Source organism: Arabidopsis lyrata, assembly GCF_000004255.2.
Source record: "Arabidopsis lyrata subsp. lyrata unplaced genomic scaffold ARALYscaffold_2, whole genome shotgun sequence".
NCBI lineage: Eukaryota > Viridiplantae > Streptophyta > Magnoliopsida > Brassicales > Brassicaceae > Arabidopsis > Arabidopsis lyrata.
The window spans coordinates 13,359,331-13,381,019 of NW_003302554.1; the positions used below are offsets into that span (position 1 = coordinate 13,359,331).

A 21,689-nucleotide genomic window follows, 5' to 3' on the forward strand; every position below is an offset into this window, starting at 1 on the left:
TTGTGTAAGGGCGACTTTTTATCTTATAACAACATTTATGAAAAATATCATAAATTTTTGAGGCAATTTGATGAATAAAAAGACAGGTTTTTAACTTTTTCACATAATATGAATTCATTTTTCATTTAGTAAATAGCAGTTTCAACAAATTTAGATAGTTTTATCCTTGAATTGACAGAAACCTGAAAATGAGTTAGCTCATTTTTACATATGAGTTAACATTAACTTATTTGTGTTATACATTATGAGGTAAGATAAATTTCTTTATTTTAGCACTGTTCATGGAGCGTAAGAAAAAACAAAAAATCTTCTTCAGTTCCTTAAAATTTTCATAAATTCATTCCATCTTACTAATACAAGACGCAATTAATTTACTCAAAATTGTTGAATCAGTCAGCTTACCATTTCCACTGGATTCTTGGACCCTTTTGCATTATGTAAAATGTCATTATAAAAAAAGAAATATTATCATAATAATTAGTTGGTATAGAAATCAAATAGTAAAAAGTCGGCACATCCTGCGATTGAGAGAAAGTGAAGCTTTTGCAAAATGACAATTTCCTTATTCCTATCGAAAAGACAGAACGTTAGAGGCGCCTCAAGTCATGTTTAGATCCAGACGTACCAAATAAATGTCTTCAACCTATTAAACCAAATTTCTTTACGATAGCTTTACAAAAATACAATTTCTATTTTATATTTTGTTAAAATGAGAACTGATGATCGACAGAAATTGTTTATATAAGGAAATTATAAACTTGTAGTCATATACTTCGGTCATGTTAAACAAAAATTATTATTCTTCATTACCATTTATAGTTATTTTATAGCTTTGGTATAATAATGCATCTAGAATATCTCTGAGTTGTGACGTGCCGTCGCAGCTACTGGTTGGCTAATCCCAAAGTCAAAGCAATTATTTAAACATTCATCATTGTAATCAACGACCAATTTCTTTTTATTTAAATTAAAACTAATACTCCTAGTAATCAATATACATAACAGTCAACATAACTACATACGGTAAGAAAACAATAATCAAGACATGTCAATAATCTCTAGTATATATCAACATATTCACGAATACAATCGTCAAAAATAATAAGAAAAATAAAATGAAATATATGAACAACCAAATTGTAGAAACGTATCCTTTTAAAAAAGCTCTAATCTTTAATTTGTTTCCCTTTCAGACCTGACTTATATTAAAAAGAACAAAAAAGGCTAGGCAAAGGTCTGATCTTGTCTTAAATGTTACTACACATACCAAACACGTGTAATCATCAATGGTGCAACGGATTAGGTCCGGAGGGAACACGGCGTTTCTCCACTCCGTAACGAGGGTCGATCTCATCACCGTCGTATTGCTCACCGGAATGACGGTGATCATGGCGGCTGTTATCTCGGCTATGGAAAGGCGTGAAGTCGAATTTGTGGGAGAGTGTTTTTCTGCTTACTAATCTAATTGTGTAGCTACGGTGGTGTTGCTTCGACACTGATGGCTCCACCGCGTTTAGAGAGTAGAGACGGCGGAAGTTGAGGGAGTACAAGTGGTGGAGGAGGAGGAATAAGAGAGAGAGCCATAGAACTATGAAGAGGATTTGAGAGAATTTTAAGGCCATGGAAGATGATGAAGAAAGTCTAAGCATATGGGTGTGTTAATCAATAAAAATAGGCCACAAATAAAGTAAATAAGCTATTGTTTTTTTTGTGTTTTGTATGTTTTTGGGAAAGAAAAAAAGACTAAAAAAGGTTTTGTTGGACGGTTTAGAAGAGAATATGAAAGAAGCTCTCATCGATATTTATATATGATATATAGTTGACAAAATGTAAAGCTTAAGAGATGTGGGAGAGTGGGATTTTGTCTTTTCAACGCAAGATGCTTTATCATATGACATATGCGTGCACCAATTTCATAAAACTGTCCAGCTATTTTTTGCGTCAAAATTTTGCCTAGTGGCTGTCTGGCTGATCTTTGTTAGCTTTGGCGGTAGTCAAAACTGTCGTAGATTTCAGTTTTATGATCGGTATTATTTGTTTTTACTTTTTAGTTTTTACCAAGAGCTTCCACGTCTTACTTAGGTTCATAATCTTTTAGTCTTAGGTTCATAATCATTTTGACCGAGAACCTAAACATGTTAATATTAGACTACAAAAACGATGTGTATATGCGTTTATCGTTTTGTAAGAAACTCTAAAAACGGATTTATTTTTCTGTTTTTTTAGGGATGTACTATTACTTAATTAGCGAATTACCTATGTACGTATTAAGTACCATTTATATAGTATTAGAAGAATCATTTAAGAATTAGTTTTGATTGTTTTAAAGGAAATTTATATTTGTGTTAAATTTATATATTTAAATATTAATTCACGTTTATTAGAAATAAACACAGTCTCTTCTTGGTAAAGAACAACGATTAACTATATAAAAATAACAGAATCGTTAAAGCCAAAAAATATACTCTCTCTGTTCCTAAAACAATGATGTTTTAGTTTTACACACAAATTAAGAAAAAGTAACTTTTATATTTTTTAATTATTATTTTGTTAGTTTAATAATATTAGTTTTACTTCTTTCCTTCTACTATTGGTCATAAACAAAAATAATAATGATGTTTTTACAAAACATCAATCTTGGTGGAACAAGTAAAAAACCCAAAACATCAAATAACTAGGAACAGAGGGAGTATATATCAAGTCAATTAAAGTTAAAAGACTTAAAGATCATTAGAGCGGATACTAGTTACTTTAACAAAATCTATAGTGATCAATTATTGATATACAAAAGAAAACCCCATAACTATTTATGGTGTATTAAACCGTGTAAAGAAATTTAAACTAATGCATCGAGGTTTCTTAGAATTCAAGGAATGAAAAAGAGGCATGATTGCAACTTACTAATTATGAAAAAATCTTTGGAATTATGAAAATAAAAAAAATAAAAATCTGTGAGATAGTGAGATCTTTTATTATAAAGATGTGTAATCGATGGTATTATATTTGCAGGAGATGATTGCAATAATTCGTATCGTATTTATAGGTCTAATTATAGTCGACGTGTGAACAGAGTAGTTATTAAAGAACTATCGATCCATTGCCTTTACATGTGCTCTGGAAAGCTAGATATTGCGTCGTGGACTTTCTTTAATATTTGTTCAGACAATAAATTTGTTTCTGTCATTGACGGTTGACTTTCATATGTTCAATGTGTTTGAAATTTTGTCTTGTTGCACATTATATATGACATTTTCTTTATCATATACTGAATGACTGGTTATTTTATTTTTTCAAAAGCCCACCTAAAACTCTAAAACAGGTGAATAGAACAATTTGCATGATACAAATATTAAAAATCTTGATAACGTTACATAAGAGATCCTGAATCGAAATTCTATGATAATCTGTAAAGAGATTTTTTTGTTATTTTATAGTGGCCATGTTTTTTAAAAAATAAAATTGTACCGTGCAAATTTCATTTGATAGTTTGTTATTTAAAATTCTAAATAAAAAATTAGACAATATACTGGTTTTAATATAAGGCAATATATTTGTTAAGAAAGTAATTTGATTTCTTTTTTAAAACTTGGATTGTGAATCTCTATAGTGAAGAAAAAAGATGATGAGATTGTAAATTTGATTAAAGGTTTTCCAATGCACGAAAGAGGTTTCCTGAGTGGATTTTGGAACTGGTGGGCATGGTGCAGTTCCAAACCAGCCTTTTTAACTGTGTATATCTTCTCTTGCACTAATATTAAGTGCTCGAACTATGATTGCACATCAAAACCTTTTCCAAATATTCCATAGGTGTGCACTATCACAATTCCTTAAAATATATATATATATATATATAAACATATAAATTCTAAAAAAGATTATGAGTTAAAAATATATAGGAGAAATATCTAATTTAATATTAACAAAAAAGAAAAATGTAATTTTACATTGCAATAGAAATTTACATTGCAATAGAAATATTGCTAAGAATCTAAAACCAAACGTATGATTATTTTATTATTATGTTACTAACTTTTAAATTGTAAATGTTATATACTTATATTGCAAAATAATGAAAACATGCCAAACCAATGAATCTTTCAAACTGATGGTCTAATTGACTTTAAAGTACTGTTAAATGAAGATTAATTCAATTTTGAATATTTCTTCTATTTCTAAATAACGTATGTTTTAAAGTTGAGAAATTGTTAAAAATGTCCTTTTTGAGATACCCCTTTTCAAAAATACCCTTTTTGAGAGTCCATTTTTAAGTTTGCCCGCTTTTAATTTTTAATGACCATTTTACCCTTATTTGAAACAAAATTAGGTCCACAAAATACAAAATATTTTTTGGCGGGAAAAGTGATCCCGCAAATTTTTGGCGGGAAACGTGATCCCGCAATTTTCTCGCCAAATTTTTTTTTTCGGGAAAAGTGATTCCGCAATTTTTTTGGCAAATTTTTTTTTGCGGAAAAAATTTACAAGGTATTTTAAAGGTTTTACAGAGTATTTACAAGTGTTTTGTAAGGTTTTACAATGTATTTTAAAAGGTTTTACAAGGTACTTATAAGGTTTTATAAGGTATTTATAACTTGTAAAACTTTACAAAAAACGTGTAAAACCTTATAACTTGTAAAACCTTATAAAATAGCTTGTAAAATCTTATAATATCTTATAAATACTTTATAAATACGTTGTAAAACCTTTTAAAACCTTATAAATACCCTGTAAAAACCTTTAAAATACCTTGTAAATTTTTTCCGCCAAAAATTTAACGCCAAAAAAATTGCGGAATCACTTTTCCCGCAAAAAGAAATTTTTGGCGGGAAAATTTTTTGGCATGTAAAATTTTTACGGGAAAATTTTACAAAGTATTTTAAAGTTTTTACAAAATCAAATTTGTAATTTTGATGTGTGTACATTCTCATGTTTTCCTTATATATTTGTGATATCTTTTATTAAAAGAATGGTAATTTAGTCATTTTGTACATAAAAAAGGGTATTTTTAAAAATGGACAGCCAAATGGGGCATTTTTGAAAAGGAGTATTGAAAAAGAGGCATTTTTGTGAATCTTCCTTTAAAGTTTTCACACATATTCTTTTTGTTTCACAAAGAGTGTCATTCTACCATTTTCACATAAATTAATAAAAATAAACAAATTTCATTTTTACCATTTATTAATACACTAGATAACACAATCTCTCTAATTAATAAGCTGAAATAGTAGTATAACAAAGAAATTTGGTTTTAAAATTGCATTGAAAACACAAAACGACACTCTTTGTGAAACACAATTAAAACTTTAAAACGACACTCTTTGTGAAACAGATAGAGTATTAAGAAAACATCTTAAAAGTTGATTATAAATATACTCCCTCTGTTTCACAAAGAGTGTCATTCTATCATTCTTCACACAAATTAAGAAAATTAAACAAATTTCATTTCTACCCCTTATTAATACACTAAATAATAACATCTCTCTAATTAATAAGCTAAAATAGTATGGACAAAAAGGAGAATTAGTCTTTAAACTGCATTGAAAACACAAAACGACACTTTTTGTGAAACGAGATTAAAACTTTAAAACGACACTCTTTGTGAAACGGGGGAAGTATTATTTTTTCTTATTTACAATTTTCTATAATTTTAAACCAATAGTATTCAATTATTTTTTCCTTGAAGTTTGCAATTCATCAATAGTAATATTGTAATAAATATTGCATAAAAAACCTAAAAATTCTATCTTTTTGAAACAAATTATTTTTATAGAAAATACATTATTTAGAAATAGAGGGGATATTATGAAAAGAATTAAACGTGTTCTAAAAACGTTGAAGAGTTTAATATCTTATACAATCTTTCAGAACGTATGTATACATGATTTGTCACTGTCACTCTTTTTTTTTATATTCAAATAGATTTATTTTTTTCAACTAAAACCTATATGGAAAGATGAAAGCAATCACAATGCACTTAAACACACTCCTACATATGCTTAACAAGACATCAACCTTAATCAAACAAAAAAAAAAAAAACAATACAACAGATCAAGAATTCAAAGTAAAAAGATATCATAAAAAGTCGAAATTTTGAAATACATCACACAAACTACAGTAAAAGCGCATTATACAGATAATTTATTTAATCACAAAAGCTTTAAAAAATAATCACAAAAGCAAATCTGTTTTAGAAAATATTGTAAAAAAAATTAATCGTTGTAATTTCTTATAAAAATTTAGACGGAAATTTTATCAATAATTTTTTACCAGTTTTGTATGTGACAACAAGCAGTGACGGGTGATAAAAAAAAATACTAGTTAACATGCTTGCGTCACACTTTCTGTGACCAAACTTACCTAATTAGTTTCTTATTTATCTTTTTTCTTTGCTCAAAAATTTCTTTTATATTAGATGTAAAGTTTAAACACAAAACAAACTAACCTAAACTGTAAACTGATGTATAGTAAAACAAGATAATCTTTTTTTTTTTTTTAACAAGATAATCTTAAGTCATCCATTATCAAAAAGATAATCTGAAGTCAAGAACAAAAATTTTCTTATAACATAAAATCAACATGGATATTAGTGCTGAAATTCATGAATGATGCAAACAATTTTATTTCACTAAAACACGGTAGAATTAAGTTAATGAATACTCTCGTACACAAGTCGAAATAGACACTATGTATAATAAAGATGCATTGAGAAAAACTAATAAGGATTTTTTTTGTTGTTGGCAACAACTAATAAGAATTTAAAAAGTGAATTTTATTATGAAACCGTACGTAAGTGACAAAAACAATTGATTGAGTTACATTTTACGTGTAGATAGATTTTTATCATATGCGACAATATGTTTGTTGTAAGAGTTTTGGGGCATTTTAGGCAAGGCTCCGTACGAGCTGCAGTGCAAGTCTATGTGTCTATGCAATCTAGAAGCAGCTATATTTTGCCAAAAGATCTATCTCTCGACATCCATATCCCATTTCTTCCATTATTTCCAAATAAATAAACAACAGTAGTTTTTCTGTTATTCACTTCTTTAGTTAGTTTAACGCATATGAAACAAAAGCGCAGACAAAATGTGTGATATGTCATTTTTTTGCTTATTAAGCAAAACTTCAACAATGCCTAGCAAATTAAAATATACATCATTATCAAATCTATCCATCAGAAGTATGTGATAAGTCACTTTTATCTCCGCTTAAATAATTTTGAGAATATCCGACTAATTGTAAGGAATTATATAATAATACAGTATATATATTAAGTGAATATTTTTTTTTGCAAAAAAAAATCCGTTATTAAAGTAGGTTTTAATATGGATTAAAAATGTACATAAAGTTCAATCAGAACCGGCTTTAGGACCAAACAGAAAAAACTTATGTTTAAAGGCTTTTTCTCTTTATAATAGATACATTTGCAAAAAAAAATAAAAAAAAAAAAAAAAAAAAAAAAAAAAAAAAAAAAATCCTTATTAATGTACGTTTTAATATTGATTAAAAATGTACATAAATTTCAAACAGGACTGGTCCTTAGGACCAAGCAGACAAAACCTATGTTTAAAGGGCTTATTTTTCTTTATAATATATACCTTTTGGCTTAATTAAGACTTGATTTAGCATTTTTATGGAGATTTCTAAATCTGGCTTTGGTCCCAATCTCCCTAGTCTATAAAGAAAAGGTGAAACCACCTAACTACAATTATTTGATTGTTTAAAATAGTTTGCATTGTAGAACCCATTTGTGGTAATAATTCCTAAAACATGCAATACATAATCTTTGTCTGCGGATTACGCTGGCTACAACTTAAAAAAAAAAAAAAAAAAAAAAAAAAGTCCAGTGACTGATCCGAATCTGATTGGACCTAGCTGAAAAACCATGCTTGGGTCTGCAAAACCGATCGACTCTATTTATGTTTTTTTTTTCCTTTAAATCAGACATGATCAAATCTTTTGACACATTTACACAATCTTTTTTTTGTCAACAATTACACAATCTAGACTGCTACTTTTATGTCTTTCTTTATTTCCTCTATTCTGCTCCATATTTTTTTAAAGGCTTTTAAAGCAGAGAGTGAGGTTTTCGCCTTTAACGTACCTTTGTGTTTCTTCTTCTGCTTCACTCTTGTCAGAATATATGGTTTGGGTAGTTAAAGATACACCCATGATCAAAAGTAGCTGGCCCTGAGAGAATGGAAAAAAAAAAAACAAGGAGGATATTACATTACAGGTTAGTATCTCCTCTGTTCATCTGTTTCTAGTAGCTAGATCTGAGAAAAGTGCCTCTTCTGTTTTTCTCCTTGAATATTCGAAATTCTGCTGTTAAAAAGTAATCAAACAACCTGAAACCTATGCATTTTGTTTTATGGCAGAAAAGAAAGAATATGTATGCACAATTTTACAGTATAGTCATGTTTTGCAGTTGTTAAATGTCTTTTTTAATTAATTCAGTTGTTAATGTTACAGTATATTTTTTATTAATAGAATGAGTTTTTGACACATTGGCTTTTATATATGAATTTAAACAATCAAATTCATATATAGAATTAGTTTTTTTTTTGGTGGTATGATCTGTTTAGAGGTGTTCGGTTTTTCTAGATTTGGGTTGTGTTTGTTTTACAGAATTAGATTTATTCGGTTTGATGCAGTTTGATATAAAGATATAATGATTTAATCAATTTAATATGATTATATCTATTTTATTTTAATTACAGTCTTATTTAATTAATACAAAATTTTAATTCGGTTTATTTGCTTTGGTTTGGTCCTTACTAATATTGGGTTCGATTTTTGGATTTATGAAAAAATAATCGGCTTATAGATTATCTTCGTCTCAGTTTTCGTTTGAATTGGTTGGATCGATCTTGATACTTTACCCACGTATGACCTTAAAATTAGTGTATTAGTGAACCCATTATTTAGAAGAACATTTGATGTTTCTGGGCCTAAGGCCCATTGCGTGTATCATTGGTATTTTGCTACTTCAACTTCTGCTATCGCTAGGGCATGATGATGATGATGATGATCATGATCCATTGCTATTTCATTTTTATTTTAACGTGTGATTAAACATAAGTTTCACTTTGTTTTTCTTTTCTTTGATAACTTATGCTTCGATTAGGTTTTTTCATGGTTAGAACTTCAACTCACACTGAAATTCGAAGGAGAAACATTGTCATTTCTGATGTTGATTGTTGAGAGTTTCCGTTCGTTCATTTTATATTGGTAGAAGTTTATAGAATTCCGTTATGTTGATAATCAATTTCACTTTTTGGTAAAAAGGGTATATTTTATTAAATCATTAGATGCATGGAGGTTTTTGCCATGCAAGCAGGGAAAATGCATGTCAAGGAAACTCGTTGGTGCTAACCTGTTAAGACTATAATAATCCACAAATCAAACCAAAAAAAATTCACATTACTAAAACACCGTCTTAAGAAAATGTTTTCTTTTCTAATAAAGAACCTACTGTAAATTTAAGCATATCACTGCACCCAACTCAAGAAAGTAGAAGAAAAACAGTGATTGAGAATTTGGGAGAAAAATTGACATGATGGAAGTTAGAGTGGCTGCAATTTTAGAAAAAAAAAAAGAAAAGAATTGTATGAGTTTATAGGAAAACATTTTCTCAATTCAGTCCTAAAACAATGATTTTTTTTCCCTAAAATATATATACAAATAGCCAATCTAAAAACGATTAATCGATATCTAATAGTTCGAGAACAATTAACTAACTTCTAACGTGCTTAAAATGATGATCTGTTTATTAACCCGTCTAGTCCAACTCAAAATGATTTAATCAATGTCTAGTTTGAAAACGTTTTCCAGTAGAAGCTAGACACAACGTTTATGAAATCAGTACTACATGTGTATGTATAATACATAAATACCATCTAAGTGGTTTTTAGAACACTAGTTAATACTCATACATATGGTTAATTGACAAAATAAGTAGAACAAAGTCTAACATATCTAAATTATTGTCTTATATATCTTACACATTTTGGAATGTGGTAATTAAAGCTCCTATACTTAGACTAGCGATTTGTGCCCATCACAATCTTATAAATTGGCTTTGTTTGTGTGCTTGTGAAATACCTTTGAAAATTTCCCAACACTAACATATATAAAAAGGCACTTATTTGAACTAATTACAGAAGACAAATAGCAACAATTACAAATAAATGCCAGAGAATTAGAAACTTGCAAGAAAATCAACTAAATGAAACCAGAAAAATAGAAAAAAAAATATATATATAGATCCATCAATCAAGCAGTACTCCAAAGCCTCAAACAAATTAGGCAGACCAAACCCTCTCGTTCACACACACAAATCTCTAGCTACATTTCTATATAATAGATTTGGCTCATGAGGCTCTTATGTTCATGCATAGATCATAAAGTCCAAATACCTCATAAGGATGGAGCCGCATAATCATCAGTAGCAGAGATAATCATATAGAGAAAAAGATGAAATAGGGCTTTTCTCTTCATCTACCGTTGTGTTGTGTTCCCTTGGTGTCGACATTCCTGGAATTAGCAAAAAGCCAACATTAATCAAAACTACATTACTTAATTAGGGTTTTTAATTAACACATTGCCGTTACCTGCTTGTGAAGTAGTACCTATTATTGAGCTAAGACTTGTGTGACATTCCTCGGAGTCACCAAAGATGGAAGAGGTGCTAGAGTCGCTGGTTAGTCCAAGAAACTTCTCTATGATGCTCACAGAATCCATTTGATACTCAACCATGTTCACATTAGTATGACTCCATTCTTGTTCTTTATGTTCCCTTTCTAGTAATTGTTCACCATTGGTTATCTTGATCTGATCTCTAGTTTCTTGATGAGGATCTGAAATTGTTTCCGAGGTCTCAAATAATCTCATCTTCATCTTTGCCATTGTTCTCTCTCTTGCTCGTTTTCTAGCTCTCTCTCTCGACTCTTTAGTCTTACAAGAGCTCTCCATAGTCTTTGTTCTTCTCTTTGAGACTCTCACCTTCAATGTCTCATCCTTTTCCTTTTCATCAACCTGGAGATGTTCATCCTGTCCTCCTCCTTCCGATGCAGCCACTCTTTCTTTAAGTTGTTTGATGGAACCCTTTGATTTGGAGAAAAGCCATTCAATCGTCTTGCTCGCCTTGTCGAAACCCAACATGTCTTGAAGATCGAAAAACTTGCGAGCAATCTGAAGAGACAGCCTCATCCTCCGGTCTCTAGGACCTTGAGCCGTGCAGATCTTACTATGTCTGTCCCTTTTTTTGGCCATTCTTCTCCGTGGAACTTGTTCTGAGGTGGTTCCATCAACACACTTCTCATTATTATTCTTTAGCTGAAGCTTCTTGCAAAGTTTTCTTGGAGATTCAACAACATTTGCTGCTGCATCTTGTTGCTGTAACAAGAATTGGTTTATCAACAAGGATTCATTAAAACTGTCAAGAAAATCTGGAGAGAAAGGAAAAGATGGCGAAGAGTAGTGATGGTGAGAACTAGGGCTTTGAATGTAACTGGTGAAAGAAGGAAGCATGGTTGTTTGTGTGGGATTGAAGGGATCAAAGAGGTCATAGCCATTGGTGTCTAGAGAAGGAAACATTAGATTGAAGAGAGAAATAGGTAATGAAAACAGAATCTTCTTTTTCCTTTCTTCACTCAAGCCCTTTGGTTCATTAGTGGTTGTGTGTGCTTGTGCTATAAACGTTGATAGCTTGAGGAAGATGGACAAAAGATATTGTAGAAAATAAGAAAATTAAAGCACTATATGTTTTTCTATATAACTCTATCACTTCCGTAAATATCTTTTAATACTATCTAAATAGAAATAAGGAGAGACAGTCTTTACTAATATGGATAGGTTCGGTCGTTACTAATATGGATTAGTTCCTTCGGTTGGGGTATACCCTACCTTCTGCTTCAAAAGGTTGTCCAAAACAAACGGAGGGACTATGGCTAATGTTTTTGTTATATTCACTTACACTATTATTAATGAAAGTTTACAAATTATATCAATTTTCATTAATTAATATAGATATTTCACAAAAAAAAAAAAACTATAACATTGGTATATCATCTTCTTTTAATCTTCATCCTAATAATTTTTGTGGAACAGAATACACATATTGCTTCAATAACATTTACAGAACATAATATTACACAAATTTATAGAAGCGAATGTTACCTAAATTCACTATTGTTTTTTTTTTTTTTTTTTAAGATTACTGAATTCTCTATTGTTAGCAAATGTAACTACATATGAATTAAATTTTAAACTTGAAACTTTGAAATTTGTAATTTTTTTTACTTTCCATATAGTAGTATTTACGATATAATTATGTTAGAAGCAACCAAAGAAAAAGATTAATAGTTTGGTCTGGGACTTGGGAGGCTTAATCGATTTTGTTCTTAATTCACTACATACTCAAAAGTTAGATTGTATGATTTTTGCATCAAAGGTAAAGTAAATTGTAGTATTGAAAGCTAATTATACTGAGTTCAACTTAGTCTACAAGGCTCGTACAAGCAATTAACTCTTCACTCATAAAACTAAGTTGTAGTCGAAATTTTGTGTTTTTCTTAACTATTTTTCTTAACTACCATGTATGTATGTACCATACTACCATAGTGGGTAGATCAGCAACAAGCCCTTTTGATTAAGGAATAAGGAAGTGCTTTTATTGGAAAAAGGCTTATTAGTAAGTGTGGTGTGGATGGGATAAGGTTAAACTGGAGGTTGTGGGAGTGATAGTGATTTAGGGTAATGAAAAAAGTGGTGATAGCAAAGAGAAGAAAAGTGGGAAGAGAAAACGAAAGGGACCAAGTCTAAGGCCTATTTGGTCATGCCTTCACGTGGGCGTTGCTTTGTTGTTTGATAGCAACCCCATCTCCTTCATTTTCTCGCTTCTGCTTTATTGGAAGATAATATTGGTATCTTCATCTTATATAAGATGGACAATATATTTTATTTTTCCTTAATTTTTTTGTTTCTTAGATATTTAGAGACATACAGTGTTTAATATGATTATAAAAACTTCATCTCACATTAGAGTTCGAAGGAAAAAAAAGAATTGTAGAATTTCAGGATAGAACTAATTATCATCTTTTCGGTATAGATAGATAGATATGGATATATGTGTTACAATAATTTGGTAGAAACCAATTTGTATACCTGAAACTGAAAGAGAGATGGAATTTCTTTTGAGTACTTCTATTAATTTATTTTGATAATGAATTATGAGTTACTTGGGAGGTAACCATCATGAATGCAAGTGATTCTTCCATATTATTTTTGTTAAAAGCTTATATTCCAATTTCTATCTTAATGAACACCCTTGATTTTATGGTTTGATATATATATCGGATGGATTTGTAGCTAGCTGCTATATTGAAATAGAGGGTTAGAGTATACTGTTATACTCAGTTTGGATCTTCAAAATAAGTTGCAATTAGAGGAAGAAGTCTAAACAAGAACATACGCAATTGCAAAGCATGCGTGGTTAATTTTGTTCCTTTAAAAAGAAAAAATCATTCAGTAAAAGAAATTTAGCAAGCATTTTACTACTAATAAACAGTATATTATTTCTTTCTATATCGACGATTCGTGATCGGCTGAAAAACTAGTCGACATCTTTGTTGATATATTTCATAAGATTTCTGTATTCGAAATTTCTTAATCTATCTATAGACTATATAGTTTCATGTATGGAAGAAAAAGGAAGCTGAGGAAGATGTGATTGGTGGAGAGGAATATAGGTAGGGAGTTAGGGCTACGACTTAGAAGAGACAGACACAAACTGAGCCTATAAAACTTATAGACTTCTATTTTATAAATACCTACTCTCTCATTGCTTTTCCTTTGTCTCGCTGACCACTTCTCACCCCATAGATGTCCACGTTTCATTTCATGATACAAAACTATTAGAATGTCCCACATTGTTTAGGATTAAGATTTTTGGGTAGTATATAAAGGATGTGGCAATCCTTAACTCTTGAACTAGCTTTTGGGTTAAGTTAGACCACATTCCTAATATGGTATCAGAGCCAGGTTGGCCCAACAAGCAAATTCCCACAAAAATGGTTTCCCACCTATGTGGCCCATATAAGTGGCATGTCTTGTTGTATTTCCGAGATGTTGGGCTTGACGGTCCAACGGGAAACAACCCACCCACATTCCTAATATATTTGATACAAAACTATATGCAATTTGCTAAATAATATCTTTACTTTTTGTAAATATGTTGAAATAAACCCATTCACAAATTTTCTTTAAGGTTTTTTTGTTTTTTAAGAAAATTTTCATGTTTCCTTCACAACTTTAGTATCAAATTGACATTCAGTTATCTGCGTTATAACTATAGTATGTACTTCAAATATATTTTTCATAACATGAATTGTTTCCAATAATATAAATATGTTTTTACAATATGCTTTTAGAATTATTAAAATTTTATTTTTCAAATAAAACCTAAATCATAAAAAAATCTAAATCATAATCCCAAAATTCTAAGTGCATGCCCTATTAAACCGCGCCAAATTTCACACCAGGGTGAACTTGGTTATCAACCACAAGTTTTGAAAAGAAAAGGAGAAACTGTAACATCCCATAATTTGGTTGGGGGATATTACAGAAAAAGTGTAAGAAGTATAAAAACTAAAGCGAAAACTCATCAACATATAAAAATGTAAATTTTAAATATTACTATTATTTACTAGAAAATGTGAACAAAATTTTAGATAAGTTAGAAAACTGAAAGAGTTTCTTACCCAATTCATTTATATTGGGCCTGATTGGCAAGTGCTTTACAATCTTTACAAAGCAAAAAAATTTCTAAAGATTTGAAATACATCCAATCAAGCTTTAGAAGCTTTGACTTTCCTTTTTTTCTCACAGCCAAAATATTTCCTTAATTCACTTTTTTGGCTGTAGAAAGCCTTTTTTTCTAAACCACATAATTTTCAACTTTTCAAAATTTTAAATTTTACAGCCAAAATTCTACAGCAGTAAAATCTACAGCCACAACAAATAAACCTACAGTCATATTTCTACAGCAAAAAATGTAAAGCTACAGCTGTTACCAATCAGGCCCATTATTTACCTTTAACTCTTCTGTTAAAAAAAATGAACTGTCAAGACCAAAACTTATAATGTAGTGGTTTGTGTTAATGTCGTTGATATGTCATTATCCAGATTTAAATTCGCGCATTACATATATATAATTGACCAAAAAAAGATGTATATATGTATTTCTCACTTAAAATTTGGCATAGAAGTATATCACATCAGCAGTTTATAAATTACCATCCATGTTTTTTTTTTTTGATAATTACCATCCACGTTTTTTGTTAGAATCATTTTCTCTTGAATTATCTATCACACCAACAATTTTTAAATTAAGTCCATATTTTTGTTCATATTATTTCCTCTTGAATGAGCTATCTAAAAAAAAGGATAAACAAACCTCCATCATTTTAGAAGTAATATTATCAGTAAGAATATATTGGGCTAAAAATTCAAATATATTTTAAGAAAGGTCACTTGGGCTAAAACCATTTTTCTTTTTCTCCATCAAATTCTTTTGATGATGAAAAGATATTTTGAGTTGTTAAATAAAACATGAACAGATAATTTGGTTGGGGAATCTCTAGTCTCACCTATGTAGTGTACGGTGTGTACCACTATGATCAATCACAAATCGCTTGAAGAAAATGATAATCATACATTTGGTTTTACGGTTTGATAATTTTAAGGAATAAGTAAAGCAAATATTCGATTTATTTTTTTGTGATGGGCAAAAGTTCCAAAGTAGCTTTAGCTTCTGGGCAAAAGTTCCAAAGTAGCTTTAGCTTCTACCATATTTTTTTGAAATGCTTTCATATTATCATCAATTTGTATCACTACTAATGAAAAAGAAAGTCACCTTATATTAGGGCTGAGGTTCACAAATACACTCATATATGTATTTGTGGATATAGGAATGATAATATATTTGACTTCCAGTTTCCAAAAAAAATTCATTGAAACCCACTCTTGTTTTTTTTTAGTATAATTTATGTTATAAAAAATTGTAATTTATAGTTCTATTAAATTTATAATGAACCTCTTAATTTACATATGTAGTTTAATTTTTGTTAAAGTACTAGAGAGTAAGAGACTAAATCATATTCGTATAACTATAAGTCTTAATTATGCACATATGCTTTATAAGGAATCTGATTTTAAAGAGATTTTGCTGGCTCTATAGATATATGTGCGCATTCCATAGTCTTATGTCCTTCAATTTCTTTCTTTCTTTTTTTTACTTTTTTGCCTCTTTTAAATTTGCTTAAATGATATTTTAGTTTTAGTTGTGGAAAAATGTGAAAACCCACAAAGGTCATATTCAAAGTAAAGAGAAATAAAATGAGCTCAAAGTTTGTCATCTCAGGAGCTAATGATGATGAATCCTCTTTTATGAGAATCTTTTTAACATGCCTATCAAACACATATAGTCCTCCACCATGTTAATAATTATTGGTTAGGTAGAAATTTCTGATATGATCAGTCAACAATAACTTGTACGTTTTATCAAAAAGAAAAAGAAAAAAAAAAAAACAATAACATGTATGTATTCTATGAGTTTGAACATTTGTTTGAACATGTATGTTTTGCGCTATCAATCAAACTTAATGATTTATTTAAACTTTATAATAAAGTTCTAGGAATTGTCATAACATTGGCCACAACAACCACTTTGCAAGAAAATAATCTCAGTTTTAACATTTCACAGGAGTACTCCAGTGAGCACATACAATAACATGCAGATATTATGTGGGCACTGGGAAAGTTAAGTTTCACCGTTAGGTTGGTGTAAAACTCCTATTTTGGTTATAGGGTACAAACATCAATTAGCAACAAAAATATTATTTCTTTACCAAATAATTTGTTATTATACATATTGGTTGTTTCTTATATGTATTTGTGTGTGTTTTATTTGGTTAAAAGTGACGAAATGAATCATGTTAGATATTGAATATAATTGATGAGATTTATGCGATGTGGGTTATAGGATATAGTTGTGGTATTTGGTTTAGAATTTGGAATGTTGAAAATGCTTGCGGAGAATTATATGGTGGTTAGGATTTCATGCAATCTGTTAGACATATGGATTTGGTTTGAATGATCAAGGTAATAGGCTAGAGAAATTGAGAGTTTTCGTGTTTTCAAACTTCTTCAACGGGTTCGGTTTTTGTGTTTTGCTTGAGGGCAAACAAAAGCTAAGTCTAGAGGAGTTGATATATCATGGATTTTACCGTTTTTAGCCATGATATATGTATTGTTTTTAGAGTCTTTTTGTTATTTGTAGAGTCTTTTCTAGTCTTTTTCAAGTTTATGCACGTTCAGGACTAATTTGGAGATTATGGATCATTTTGGAGCAAAACAAAGAAGTTATGCTCCAAGAGCAATCCGGAGACCAAAATTCGTGTAAGTGTCGGTCGACACCAATATCTGACGGCAATGCAATTTCGAGTCTCTTTGAAGTTATGAAGATTTGCAAAATCGTCCCAGAACTTTTCCTTATTTTCAAAGAAGTCTCTACACATTTTTAAGAACATATAAATAGATTTTTAGGGTTTTGTTTTAAAGACATCTCTGAGATCTCAGATCTCTTAAGCTTTATTTTACTTTGTTCTTGGGAGCTTGAACCCTTTGGGAGATAATTGGAGAGAGCTCCTCCAGAGAAGATCTTTCTAAACGCTAATCTTTTCTTAATTTCTCTTAATGCAATTCTATTCAATCATGTTGTTTGTTTTAATCTCCATGTCTGAGTAGTTTGCTTGTTAAGTTTAGGAATTCTCAATAAGGATTTAGATGAATTAGTAGATCGATAACTTGTTAGGATAAAATCTATAGAGTTCTTCACTTTTGATTGTTCTTAATGCTAATTCTAGCTTGATCACCTAGAATTTGATCTTAGGATAATAGGTAAATTCGAGAGATCATCTATTACTGGAACTATCTTAGTTGGGCACAGATTCTAAATTCATACGAGAGGTGGTTTAGGAATATTTGTGAACATATCAAACATGTTTTAATGCTAGTCTAGATCTAGGAATTCGCATTCGAGAGGGTGGAATTACCTGATATTAGATTAGTTAGTCAACGCATTCGAGAGAGTGGTTGACTATACATTAGTGCTTTGAGTTCTAGAACGGTTCGATAATAATCCTAATTAATTTGGTAGATTTACTATTAGTTTATTTCCTGAGAAATCCCTAAGCCTCACGTTACCCGCATCTGAATTTACAACTAATTTTACTTGCTTTCTTGTCTTTTAATATTTTTATTTTCTGTTTAGCTTAATTCAAAACCTCTTAGTCTATTGTGTGAACACGAGAGGTTTGTGGAATTCGACCCTGAAATATTGCAATTGATCTCTTATTTGATAGAGTAGTCGTAGGTCTAATTTGACTCACATCATATATATTTAAAATATTATATGTAAAATTTTTATTGAAATATGACTCTAATATTCGAATAAAGTTTGTGTTATTTTTTAAACTTAATAATTGTTTCTCTACTTGCAATTAATTTTAAAAAATTATTGCTTATAAAGAAATAATTTATTTTTAGATAGAAATTTTGTAAAATATTATAAATTAGTAAAATCTCTCTATAAATTAATAATTATTAATTTATCGATAAATTAATACTTCTCTAAATTAATAAAATCATGGTCCCAACATTATTAATTTATAGAGGTTTTACTGTATATAGTTATTTATTGTTGTCTCAAATGTAGTTAGTTATTAAAATTCTATTACAACAAACATTTTTGCTGAAGAAAATAAGACACTATAAAATAAGGAGTTTTGTAAGCCACACATACTTTTCTTAAAAATTACACATATTTTTATTTTTTTTATAAATACTATTGGTTGATCCGGTCGTTTCTGGTAGGAACGTACCGAGGTGCTACACAGTGGATTACTCCCGTAGTTCAACAGTTCAACGATTCAACGGACACCATGAGCTCCGAACGGACTCGGATCGAACGGGTCATAAAATTCATAAGATCCAGAATTGAGCCACCACACTACCTGATCCGAGTTTAGAGTACCTTCTGACTAATGCCACAAAATTACACATATTAAGATTTATAATGATAACTTAATCCCATTGACCCGCCTAGACCAGCCAACAACATTGACCGGAATACATGAACAGATGTGGAGATCAATAGCTCTGGTAAATGGTTGCAAAGTCATGAACCATGAAACTCTGGTGAAGACGTCTCACGATAATCCCGAATTGAAAAACACATCACTTGGAAACTGAAAATTTCCCCAATATTAAATTACTTGCTCTGGTGGATTTTATCTAAAGGGGTTGACACTACAAGTCTACAATTACTTTCATAACCCCAGGGATTCGAATGGCAGCTACGTGCTTGAAATGCTCCTTATAGGCAATGAAAATCTAAAGCATTTTTACTCTTCCAGTGTCATGTATTGTTAAAAACGTGATACGTATCGCAATTACATCTTACAGGCTAGCTCGATTATATCGCAACATAATTAAATTAAAATATTCGAGAAGTAATCCAAATACATATTTCCAAAAGATCAAATTTGAACCTCTCTTCAAATAAAATAAAAAAGCCTCCAGACTATTTTAAAGAAACTGATAGAGTACTGTACACAAGTCAATCAACAAACCACGGAGCTTGGGTTCAAGGATCAACAAGATGCTATAAAGACGTTTTTGTCACAAAATAAGCTTAGCAATCAACAAGTGACATCAAAGGATTAGATGTGTACAGCAAAAGAACACACATATTCCAAATATAAAATAATATTACCAGAAGAACATACGTTCAAACCTTGTAACACATTTCATCAACTATAGAAGTAAGAACCTTCACGAAACCATATTTTAAGCACATCACCAAACCATTCAACTGTCCCCAAATTTTATTAACGAGACGAAAACGTATTTGTGTTTGTGTCACATAAAAAAGCAATGGCTATATGAATTTTCAACAAGAAGTTATGGAAATTTAGGGCTAGCGTCATTCTTTTACATTGAAAAATGGGCTTGGCCTTCTTATTGGATAACATACATATTATTGGATAACATACATGGTCAAGAAATAATTGGGCTTTGGACATATATATGTTATCAGGTCAAGGACAGAAATACTGTAATACTCTTTTGATTTGGTGATTACAAATTTCTGAGGTGAAACAATTTTTTTCTTCCAACATTGGTAGAGCCATATATAGTTCATATACTTGACTTTTATAAATTTATAATCAGTGTTTTTTTCTATAAACTGCAACTGAAATATTTTCTATGAAATGTAAATTCAGTCAACATGTTTTGATCTTCTTTCAAATGTATCAAATTGTTGGAAACAATTAAAAGAATATTTAGTTCACAAGTAACTCCAAAAAAGATGTATCAAACTTTCTTTTTTTCTAATAGAAAAACAAAAAACTCCAAAAGAATAGAAAGTATGGACCGAAGCAATGATGCAAATGCATGTGGTACGAGACGTCGGATTGAAGCAACGGCGAAGTCTTGAATATATATATATATATATGAAATGTACGATCTGTTTTTCTACGAAGACACACACTTTGTGTATATATATAATTAACTCACATGATATAAACAGTCGCAGACTCGCAGTCACATGTATATATGCACATGTACATGCAAATTAATTATAAGCATGCATGTTAACAATTACATACGTGTGGTACCAAAAGAGAGGGATTTAAAAATCCTTCTTGTTCCCTTTTTTGCCATAGAAATATACAATGTGTTAATGTGTTTGAGAATAATGACCCAAGAAACCGCACAATAATAAATTGTTGAGCCGTTTATTTTGCCGTATGTTACAAAACCAATCACTCCTGTTTAACTAGCCAGTTAAGAGTTTTTCATTAATCAACTCTTTTCTATGAGCTTTCCCTTGTACATCTCTCAATCGGGACTCTAATAGTTCCTCGTAATGTATTTTTTGGACCTAAGTAACGTTATTAGTCCAAGACTCACTGCGTTTATTGAAAGATCATATCATTTTCGAAAGATTTGCAAGATCATAGTAAATTCTCATCGTTGTTTATTCATGGTATCAGAACCTAACTAACTATCGTTATTAGTTTAACAGATGTCTTGACCACAAAAACATTTAGCAATAACACAAAGATTTTTGTGCCACCCACATGGGCGTGGTCTAGTGGTAGTAAGACTAGAGAAAGTTTTAATGAGGTACCCCAAATTCGATCTATCCTGGAAACTACTCCACAAACGTGTGGGCGTCAGAAATTTTCACATGTCTCCCCCTGGTCTCGAGATTAGTCGGATCTCATGTCCCGTTGATTCGAGAACTAGCTAAGGAGAAAAGTTCCCGCGAGCTGTTTCAAAACTCTCGTTGAACTGGATAACCTGAGTTATATAAAAAAAAAATTATTGTGCCATTTTCTAAATTAGCTACCAATAAAATCGAAGATTAGTCATTACTATATGCATCGCCCATTTTTTGTGGGGCTTTACGTCCTTTTTGGCCAATGGATCCCACCTTCATATATATATATATATATATATATATATATATATATATATATATATATATTGCAGTACCTTGGCTATTTTAAAAGGTCGAAAGACTTGTTGACTAGTCTTGAAAATTACCGCAAAATCTTTCTTT

The 21,689-nt window shown here is 30.3% G+C and overlaps 2 protein-coding genes across 3 annotated transcripts; both read right to left on the reverse strand.

The window, feature by feature from the left end:
• Positions 1-1,137: 1,137 nt before the first annotated feature.
• On the reverse strand, positions 1,138-2,247 carry LOC9324746 (CLAVATA3/ESR (CLE)-related protein 12). The gene has a single exon (XM_021034337.1). The coding sequence runs from the start codon at positions 1,647-1,649 to the stop codon at positions 1,284-1,286; it is 366 nt and encodes a 121-aa protein (XP_020889996.1). The 5' UTR covers positions 1,650-2,247; the 3' UTR covers positions 1,138-1,283.
• A 5,574-nt stretch (positions 2,248-7,821) lies between these two features.
• Positions 7,822-11,945, reverse strand: LOC9324747 (transcription factor TCP12). Of its 2 annotated transcripts, none has more exons than XM_002888638.2 (2): positions 10,627-11,945; positions 7,822-10,531 (listed from the first exon to the last, which is right to left on the reverse strand). In XM_002888638.2, exons 1-2 carry the CDS (start codon positions 11,591-11,593, stop codon positions 10,440-10,442), a joined length of 1,059 nt encoding a protein of 352 aa, XP_002888684.1. In that variant the 5' UTR covers positions 11,594-11,945; the 3' UTR covers positions 7,822-10,439. The 2 variants fall into 2 exon arrangements, with proteins under 2 accessions (XP_002888684.1, XP_020889789.1); XM_021034130.1 differs by having other exon boundaries at positions 10,609-11,945.
• Between the last annotated feature and the right edge of the window lie 9,744 nt (positions 11,946-21,689).

Excerpts from the sequence above, each read along its gene's own strand:
- LOC9324746 (XM_021034337.1), bottom strand. The coding sequence starts at position 1,649 with ATGCTTAGACTTTCTTCATCATCTTCCATGGCCTTAAAATTCTCTCAA.
- LOC9324747 (XM_021034130.1), bottom strand. The coding sequence starts at position 11,593 with ATGTTTCCTTCTCTAGACACCAATGGCTATGACCTCTTTGATCCCTTC. Across the intron at positions 10,532-10,608 it reads AGGTACTACTTCACAAGCAG|GAATGTCGACACCAAGGGAA; the intron begins GTAACGGCAATG and ends TGCTAATTCCAG.